Below are 10,440 nucleotides of genomic sequence, written 5' to 3'. Positions count from 1 at the left end.
TATCAGGAGCAGTGATACTATCAGGAGCAGTGATACTATCAGGAGCAGTGATACTATCAGGAGCAGTGATACTATCAGGAGCAGTGATACTATCAAGAGCAGTGATACTATCAAGAGCAGTGATACTATCAGGAGCAGTGATACTATCAGGAGCAGTGTGCGGGTTTCCTCTTTTTTCTCATCAACTACACAATAATACAAAATACAGATTAAAAATACTATAAAAACATTGTGGACAACTCAAATTGAGTTGAGGCACTAAAAGCCATTAGTCAAACATGGTGCAGGCGTCATCTATAAAGCATTACATCATCTATACACAGACGTCAACAAAACAAAGTACAGCAATAAAAATAAAATGATGAACTCCGTTGGATGTGCCTATGTCAGGGTCCACAGAGGATCAGGAATACATGAATGCATAAAGAATACTATTTCATACAGAATACAATAGAAAAACAGATAAAAAAAAAAAAAGGTCACTTTTGAGTCACAACAATAAAGTACATTGACAGTACAGTGAACTGACAGTCTCTATCTAGTTATGGAATAGTTATTGTTGGTCTACATAGAAGGAATGTCTCTGGATTCAGTGCACTGCAGGTTCATGTTATGAAATCAACAATAAAAGCAAAGCCTTGAAAAATTCAGAATATTTGGGCTGGTGGCTTGGTTGTCATCACTTCAAAGGTTGGTGTAAAGTACTTTTTGGTCTTAGGCTGTGGGTGTGTCATAGAACATCCACGCCTCTCTCAACTTGGAGTAGTATTTCTGGAAAGTCAGCTCCTCAGCACAGGTGCGCATGGCCAGGTATGTGTGCAGCAGCAGGTGGGGGAAGCAGGAGGTGAAGTAGGACATAAAGCCTTTTGGGAACGTCTGATGGAGATCAGGAATTTCATCGTAATGGTTACTCTATGGGAAACAGCATACAGTTTATAGAATGTCACTTGCACACATTTAGTGAGGCTAACAGTACTGAACAAAAATATAAACGCAGCATGTAAAGTGTTGGTCCCATGTTTCATGAGCTGAAATAAAAGACCCCGGAAATGTTCCATATGCATAAAAAGCTTATTTCTCTTAAATCTTGTGGATTAATATATTTACGTCCCTGTTAGTGAGCATTTCTCCTTTGCCAAAACAATCCATTCACCTGACAGGTGTGGCATATCAAGAAGCTGATTAAACAGCATGATCATTACACAGGTGCACCTTGTGCTGGGGGTAATAGAAAGCCACTCTAAAATGTGCAGTTTTGTCACACAACACAACGCCACAGATGTCTCAAGTTTTGAGAGAGCGTGGTATTGACATGTTGACTGCAGGAATGTCCACCAGAGCTGTTGGAAGGCTGTCCTACAACGTCAGTTCAATGGAGAGTTGGAAGGTGGGCAGTTGATCGTCCACCACTCGGCCTCACAAACGCAGACCATGTGTAACCACGCCAGCCCAGGACCTCACCTGCAGATTGTCTGAGACCAGCACCCGACAACTAAACATCCGACTTCAACTGTACACAGTCAATGAAAACTGGTCATTTAATTTGTTACATACTGTTTTACACCAACTTCATAAGTTATACTGTATTTAGTCAAGGCTCATCCTGATGTACACACCTTTTCTGTTCATATACTGTCCATACACACCATTATATACACAGTGCACAAAACATTAAGACACCTTCCTATTATTGTTTCTAGTTTGCAATGAAACTGTCTGTAACGGCAGCCTTCCTCCTCTTCGTCTGAACCAAGACGCAGCGTAGCTCGTGTTCAACATGATTTAATAACAAGACGAAACTGTGAACACTTAAAAATAACAAAAGTGGCTTACCGATACAGCCCTATCTGGTGCAGAGAAAACACAGAGACAGGAACAACACCCACAAAACCCAACACAAAACAGCCACCTTATATATGATTCCCAATCAGAGAAACACACAAAACATCTGCCTCTGATTGAGAACCATATTAGGCCAAACATAGAAACGGACAACAAAGACACACAACATAGAATGCCCACCCAGCTCACGTCCTGACCAACACTAAAACAAGCAAAAACACAAGAATATGGTCAGAACGTGACACTGTCCCTGTTGTAAATGATTAAATCTGAATAGGTTATCAATTGATAGTGACAGAATTAGATTACTTCCCAAGCAAAGTAACATTTTTTCTCTCCTCGGCTATAGAAGGTTGTAGCTCTGCCTCAATGTCAAAGAAACAAACAATGATATCCCCATATGCATCGGAGTCACGTCTTTTCTGTGTATTTTAAGGCTTGTTTCTAGCAAAAAAATCTTGGGACCAAGCATGTTATAGATCACTTTATAAATCAGATCCTTTGTATTGTCCAAAATCTTAAGCTAACAAGAGGTATGCTGTGCTTTTGACGTTTCTTTGTAAAAAGTAGGCTATGGCAAACCCTCTCATACTCCTTTAATTTCAGTCTTGGTTTTAACAGCTCTTCACTGACACAGAAATACGCTATTTAAAGAGTTGCATGGTGGGTGGGAGGAAGTTGACTGACAAAATCTATGGATATAGCAGCTCTATAGCTTCATTTTGTCGCGTCAAACAGGTACTAGGCCTTTCCTCTTATTTATTAAATAGGAAGCACGAAGATATGGTTCTTCTAAAACATAATGGCGGCGTCGGTCTTTGTTGTTAGTAAACGAGCCGGCCACTCCGAGACCAAATATAACATGCTACTGGGATCGTTATAATAGCACGAGAGAGGCCATCTATATTCGAAGTTGAGAGCGATAGCACCGACTATGACGTATTTGCGCACCGTGTGTGTTGGACTGACGGACGAGATGCCACCCAGTACGCCTAATAGCGTTTTGCGGCCCGGAGTCGCACCTTTGGGGGGGGGGGGGGGGTACATGTCACGCCCTGACCTTAGAGATTCTTTTCTTATGGTATCTGATTGCTTGTTAGAGATCCTTTTTATGTCTCTATTTTGGTTTGGTCAGGGCGTGAGTTGGGGTGGGCATTCTATGTTTTGTGTTCTATGTTTTCTAGTTCTGTGTGTTTGGCCGGGTGTGGTTCTCAATTAGAGGCAGCTGTCTATCGTTGTCTCTGATTGAGAACCATACTTAGGTTGCCTTTTCCCACCTGTCTGTGTGGGTAGTTGTCCATGTGTAGTTGCCTGTCAGCACTACGTTGGCTTCATGTTTCGTTTGATGTTTATTGTTTTGTTGGCGAATTCTTATATTAAATAAGCATGCACGCTCACAACGCTGCGCTTTGGTCCACTTCTTCCCAAGACGATCGTGACAGAAGCTATGGGTGATTTAACCAAATACATACATCCTACAATTGAGGTACTTTGGATATGTATGAAGATTTGGCATTTATAATGTTCTAATTAATGCCTCAAGGCCAAACAGACTCCAGAAAGAGATTCCAGTCATCGAGAATGAGGGCTACAGTATTGCCTCTTGTAGTTACATATACACTCAGAAGAAAAGGTGCTAAGTAGAACCATACAGCGTGGGTAGAACCCTTTGCAGGGGGTTCGATCTAGAACGATATGTGTAGAGTTCTTCAAAGAACCCCCTGTGTATAGTTCTACCTAGAACCCTCTATGAGGGGGTCTTTCTCCCGGAGAATGGGGCATCAAACACCTTCTTAACCTCTCCCACGAACTCCTCCAGACTGCTGCATATGACCAGCTCCCATACCACTGTAGCCCAGGCGAGCGCCCTCCCGGACATCAGCATGATAAGGTACGCTATCTTAGAGCGGTCCGAGGGGAAGCCGGAGTGACCTGTCCGCCGAGTTACAGAGGAGCTGTGAGGTTCCCGTCGTAGTAGGCTGCCTCCCAGCCAATCCGTGGAATTGCTCCAGCAAGATGTCAAACGCCTGCTCATGTTTGACACAGAATCCACCCCTCCCCCCTCCCCTGGATGGCCACAGCGAGGTCATCCAGTTAAGTCTCATCAGGTTCCCGTGGTATTGGGATTCTCCTGGCTCCAGCGACTCGATCCCCTCATTAACTGGTCTACTGGTGCCATCATGGGCTGGAGCCGTTCTGCCTGAAGTCAGCACAACCTGCCACGGGACGTCTTCCGGGGGGCTCGGAAGTTGCTCCGGGCCCTCTCCGCCAATCCTGCGGAGTACCAGGATCTCAGAATAAGATGAAGGCATACCTTTTACTTATCCCCAACCGATTGTGTTTTTTTGTTCATTTATTTGCGTTGTTTGTAACTTATTTTTTACTTATTTTGTACATAATGATACCGCTACCGTCTCTTATGACCGAAAATAACTTCTGGACCTCAGGACTGCGATTACTCACCACGGACTGGCAGAATCCATTTTTTCCTTTAACGAGTCTGACGAGTTCGATATACTGCTTTCTTGGAAACAGACCCAGCTCCGTGTGATTTGCGTGAAGAAGAAGTGGAGAAAAAGGGGCCAGAGGGCAGGCTGCCTTCTAAGAATTCGTAGGCGATCGAATAAACCCCCACTTCCTTCCATTCTGCTAGCAAACGTGCAATCTTTGGAAAATAAAATAGATGTCCTACGCGAAGATTAAACTACCAACGGGACATTCAAAACTGTAATATCTTATGCTTCACGGAGTTGTGGCTGAACGACGACACTATCAACATTGGTACCTGGTTATATGCTGTACCTGCAGGATAGAACAGCAGCATATGGTAAGACAAGGGGCGGCGGACTATGTATTTTTGTAAATAACAGCTGGTGCACGATATCTAAGGAAGTCTCGAGCTATTGCTCGCCTGAGGTAGAGCATCTCATGATAAACTATAGACCACACTATCTACCTAGAGAGTTATCATCTGTATTTTTCGTAGCTGTTTACATACCCGCACAGTCAGAGGCTGGCACTAAGACAGCATTGAATGAGCTGTATTCCGCCGTAAGCAAACAAGAAAACGCTCACCCAGAGGCGGCGCTCCTAGTAGCCGGGGACTTTAATGCAGGGAAACTTGAATCCGTTTTAACAAATTTCTATCAGCATGTTAAATGTGCAACCAGAGGGAAAAAAACTCTGGACCACCTTTACTCCACACACAGAGACGCACAGACTACTAAAGGAAGCACAGCCGAGAGCTGCCCAGTGACACGAGCATACCAGATGAGCTAAACTACTTATATGCTCGCATCGAGGCAAATAACACTGAAACATGCATGAGAGCACCAGCTGTTCCGGAAGACTGTGTGACCACGCTCTCCGCAGCTGATGTAAGACCTTTAAACAGGTCAACATTCACAAGGCTGCAGGGCCAGACAGATTGCCAGGACGTGTACTGCGAGCATGCGCTGACCAACTGGCAAATGTCTTCACTGACATTTTCAACCTCTCCCTGTCCGAGTCTGTAATACCAACATGTTTTAAGCAGACCACTATAGCGCCTGTGCCCAAGAACACTAAGGTAACCTGCCTAAATGACTACCGACCTGTAGCACACACATCTGTAGCCATGAAGTGCTTTGAAAGACTGGTCATGGCTCACATCAACACCATTATCCCAGAAACCCTAGACCCACTCCAATTTGCATACCGCCCCAACAGATCAACAGATGATGCAATCTCCATTGCACTCCACACTGCCCTTTCCCACCTGGACGAAAGGAACACCTATGTGAGAATGCTATTCATTGACGACAGCTCAGCGTTCAACACCATAGTGCCCTCAAAGCTCATCAATAAGCTAAGGACCCTGGGACTGAACACCTCCCTCTGCAACTGGATCCTGGACTTCCTGACGGGCCGCCCCCAGGTGGTAAGGGTAGGTAACAACACATCCGCCGCGCTGATCCTCAACACAGGGGCCCCTCGGGGGTGCGTGCTCAGCCCACTCCTGTGCTCCCTGTTCACTCATGATTGCACGGCCAGGCACGACTCCAACACCATCATTAAATTTGCCGATGACACAACAGTGGTAAGCCTGATCACCGACAACAACGAGACAGCCTATAAGGAGGTGGTCAGAGACCTGGCCGTGTGGTGCCAGGACAACAACGTCTCCCTCAACGTGTCCAAGACAAAGGAGATGATTGTGGACTATTGGAAAAAGAGGACCGAGCACACCCCCATTCTCATCGACGGGGCTGTAGTGGAGCAGGTTCAGAGCTTCAAGTTCCTTGGTGTCCACATCACCAACAAACTAACGTGGTCCAAGCACACCATGACAGTTGTGAAGCGGGCACGACAAAACCTATTCCCCCTCAGGAGACTGAAAAGATTTGGCATGGGTCCTCAGATCCTCAAAAGGTTTTACAGCTGCACCATCGAGAGCATCCTGACGGGTTGCATCACTGCCTGGTATGGCAACTGCTTGGCCTCCGACCGCAAGGCACTACAGAGGGTAGTGCGAACGGCCCAGTACATCACCAGGGCCAAGCTTCCTGCCATCCAGGACCTCTATACCAGGCGGTGTCAGAGGAAGGCTCTAAAAATTGTCAAAGTGCTACCACACGGCAAGCGGTACCGGAGCACCAAGTCTAGGTCCAAGAGGCTTCTTAACAGCTTCTACCCCCAAGCCATAAGACTCCTGAACATCTAGTCAAATGGCTACCCAGACTATTCACATTTCCCCCCCTCTCCACACCACTGCCAATCTCTGTTGTCATCTATGCATAGTCACTTCCATTAACTCTACCTACATGTACATAGTACCTCAACTAACCGGTGCCACCGCACATTGACTCTGTACCGGCACCCCCCTGTATATGTTATTTTTTTACTGCTTCTCTTTAATTACTTGTTACTTTATCTCTTATTCGTGTTTTTTTTAAACTGCACTGTCGGTTAGGGGCTCGTAAGTAAGCATTTCACTGTAAGGTCTACACCTGTTGTATTCGGCGCATGTGACGAATAACATTTGATTTCATTTGAGATACTATGTGTGTGACGTAAGGATGACAACAGTATAGACGGTGTGTGATGAGGCTGGAAAGACAGTTGGTACATTGGCCAGCTCGGCTTGTTACTTTGTAATAAAGTCTATTTGAATTCACAAGTTACGGTATCTGAGAAATATTATTGGCCGAATATTTCCACAACAGTTTCTGCACTACTTTCCTTCTGTAATGATGTTCGTATGAGGAAGAAGGAGTAGACCAAGGTGCAGCGTGCTACGTGTTCATGATTTTTAATAAAGCTGAACACTAGAACAAAAAATAACAAAGCGGAACAAACGTAAAAGTTCTGTCTGGTGCAGACACACAAAACAGAAAACAACTACCCACAAAACCAACATGGAAAATGGCAACCTAAATAGGCTCCCCAATCAGAGACAACGAGAAACAGCTGTCTCTGATTGGGAACCAACTCAGGCCACCATAAACCTACAAACCCCTAGACCATACAAAATCCCCATAGACAAACAAAAACCCTAGACAAGCCAAAAAACCTAGACAATACAAAAACTAAACAAACCACCCTTGTCACACCCTGACCTAACCAAAAAACAAAGAAAACAAATATAACTAAAGTCAGTGCGTGACACCTTCCATCTATAGCATTTCTTAATATTGTGCAGTTCCTTTGGCTTTGATGCCTCATGACTGAGTATTGCTTTGTTCAGGTACATTTTGCTGTGATCAGAAAGGGGTGTTAGTGGGCTGACTGTGCACGCTCTGAGAGACTCTGGGTTGATGTCAGTGATAAAGTAATCTACAGTACTACTGCCAAGGGGTAGTAGTAGTTACTTTCCTATGTAGGTGTACCTACCATAGGAGTCTCCTCGAAGCCTACCGTTGACTATGTACAGACCCAGCATGCGACAGAGCTGAAGGAGTTGTGCGACAGGTTCATGCTTGTGTATGTGTGTGGGTGTGAAACCATCTATTATCTGGGCAGACAGCAAAAGGTGCTTGCTGGCTAATTTATGAGGAACTATGTCTAGAGTGATTTCCTGTTGCTCTGACACCTATTGTCCTTTGTCCTCACTAGAAGATTAGAATAACCAACAGTTGCTACAGAACAGGACGACCAAAGTCTATACCTCTTATCCCAGTTTCGTCCTGTTTCTCCACACACGTACACATACCAAGATCACGTGTTTTGTATATGCTTGCATAAGACAGTCTGACTATATAAGGTTCCTGCACTCGTGTCATTTGAGCTCTCGACCTCCCATCTCAGAGTGTGGGGTCGACAGCTACATTATTGCAATTCTTATTAAAGGTCAATTGTTTGAATAAATAACAAGGTCTCTCCTCAATAATTAGTTATTCCACGACACCGCGTTTTCATGAATTTGAGTATATTACATTTGAAGCCCATTCAAGTATGGGAATTTCCCATTGTATTCATATTTTTGCCATAAATTAAACACAAAACTAAATATACTGTGGCTTACCAAAAAGACAGTAGTTGGCCTATGTGATAAATCATTTCAATATTGGTAATTATTGGCAATAAAATATTGTGTGAAATGTAGGGAGGTGCAATATAGCCAACAAGGTCTATGGACTTGGGCTATGATTCTTTCTTTTTTTTGTCTGATGCTATCTTTTGTCTTTACATCCAACCTTTGCCCACTGGGCTCTTACTTCACCTCTTCCCCGCTGCCTCAACCCACGATGCTGCCATTCCTCATTTGTGAAGAAGTTTTAAGGAGTGTCATTTCTTGATTCTTGTCACGACTTCCACCGAAGTCGGCTCCTCTCCTTGTTCGGGCGGCGTTCGGCGATCGACGTCACCGGCTTTCTAGCCATCGCCGCTCCATTACTCATATGTCCATTTGTTTTATCTTGTTCCATACACACCTGGTTTTCATTCCCCAATCAATCTACATGTATTTAGTCCTCTGTTCCCCATCATGTCTTTGTGTGTAATTGTTTATTGTTACGTGATATTCTGTCAGGCACTGCACTTTTGTTATAGACCGTGTTTTTGGCACTAGTATGTTCTATGTGCTGTCGTTGTTGACCGGTATTAAAGTGCGCCTGTTTAATATACTCCGCTCTCCTGCACTTGACTTCGCCTCCCATATACACGCCTAACAATTCTGAAGAAACTCTATTCCTTATCTGTAGCAACACCCCACTCAACAACATTTTTTCCTCATTATCAGGCAATGACACTGTCAAAGCAGAAATCTTGCTTCATTCATTTGTTGACTTTTAAATTAACAATATACTGTATACTCATTGATTCTTGAAGTAGGTAACTTATAAATGCCCCGTGAACTTAGTTCAACTGGCTTACCCTAGCAATGTCAACATTTATAAAAGGTCAAAAATATAATTCTGATAAATGTAACAGCTGCATAATGGAGTAAAATACTCAACTCTTTTTGTATTTAGAAAATCCATCAAATATTGAGTGTATTATTAGCACATAAACAAGTGTATAATGAAAGATAGAACATTTATGGAATCCAGACATTTTGGTGGGACTGGATTGAGACTTGATACTAAATATATGCCATTTAGCAGATGCTTTAATCCAAAGTCAACTTACAGTCATGTGTGCATACATTTCACTTGTGGGTGGTCCTGGGAATTAAACTAACTATCCTGTTGTTGCAAGCGCCATGCTTTACCAACTGAGCTACAGAGGACACCATCAGAACCCCAAATATAACCTTTTTCACTCCATTCACTCCATTTCTCAGAATGTGTCACGCCCCGATTGCAATAACGTTTTGTTTTCTTTTTATGACCTGCAGGGAATATAAATGGGTGCCATGCACCTGAGCATATCCAAACGGCAAAGGAACACCAGACAGTCAGGATGGATGACTCTATTCGCGCTGAGGTCAGAGAACTGAGGTCCATGGTGGATGAGCTCAAGAAGATGCAAAATGGTTTGGATTTTTTTATTAATATTTCACAGTTGAGGTCAATTTCAAATCAAATGTTATTTGTCACATGCGCCGAATAGAACAGATATTCACCTTACAGTGAAATGCTGACTTACAAGCCCTTAACCAACAACGCAGTTTTAAGAAAATACAAAAAAAAGTATGAGATAAGAATAACAAATAATTAAAGAGCAGCAGTAAATAACATATACAGGCCTATATATAGGGGGTACCGGTACAGAGTCAATATGCGGGGCATCTGTGTCGAGGTAATCGAGGTAATATGTACATGTAGGTAGAGTTAAGAATTTCTTCTCAATTTAGTTATTTCAGGATAATTTTTCAACTCTTGGAAATTAAATGTTAGTGAATTGTAATAATATAATAATTAATAGTATGGCACTATGGACATTCATGCAGTCGGCATGCCAATTGCATGCTCCCTCAACACTGGAGACATCTGTGGCACTGTGTTGTGTGACAAAACTGCACATTTTAGTGTGGCATTTTATTGTCCCCAGCACAACGTGCACCTCTGTAATGTAATGATCATGCTGTTTAATCATCTTCTTGATATGCCACACCTGTCAGGTGGATGGATTATCTTGGCAAAGGAGAAATGCTTACTAACAGGGATGTAAACAAAT

At 43.4% G+C, this 10,440-nt stretch overlaps 1 protein-coding gene across 1 annotated transcript in view; it reads left to right on the top strand.

Annotated features, from left to right (window-relative positions):
* The first annotated feature begins 9,659 nt into the window (after positions 1-9,659).
* LOC112073865 (complement C1q-like protein 4) overlaps positions 9,660-10,440 on the top strand; it is a 6,021-nt gene continuing 5,240 nt past the window's right edge. Inside the window, exon 1 of the mRNA XM_024141101.2 lies at positions 9,660-9,796. Coding sequence (XP_023996869.1) covers positions 9,724-9,796 — 73 coding nt within the window. The 5' untranslated portion in view covers positions 9,660-9,723. The remainder of the gene's footprint in view (positions 9,797-10,440) is intronic.

This window comes from Salvelinus sp. IW2-2015, unplaced genomic scaffold, assembly GCF_002910315.2.
Source record: "Salvelinus sp. IW2-2015 unplaced genomic scaffold, ASM291031v2 Un_scaffold2398, whole genome shotgun sequence".
NCBI classification, from domain to species: Eukaryota; Metazoa; Chordata; class Actinopteri; order Salmoniformes; family Salmonidae; genus Salvelinus; species Salvelinus sp. IW2-2015.
Note: the sequence above shows the minus strand (reverse complement) of the source record. Positions and strands in the feature narration are given on the sequence as shown.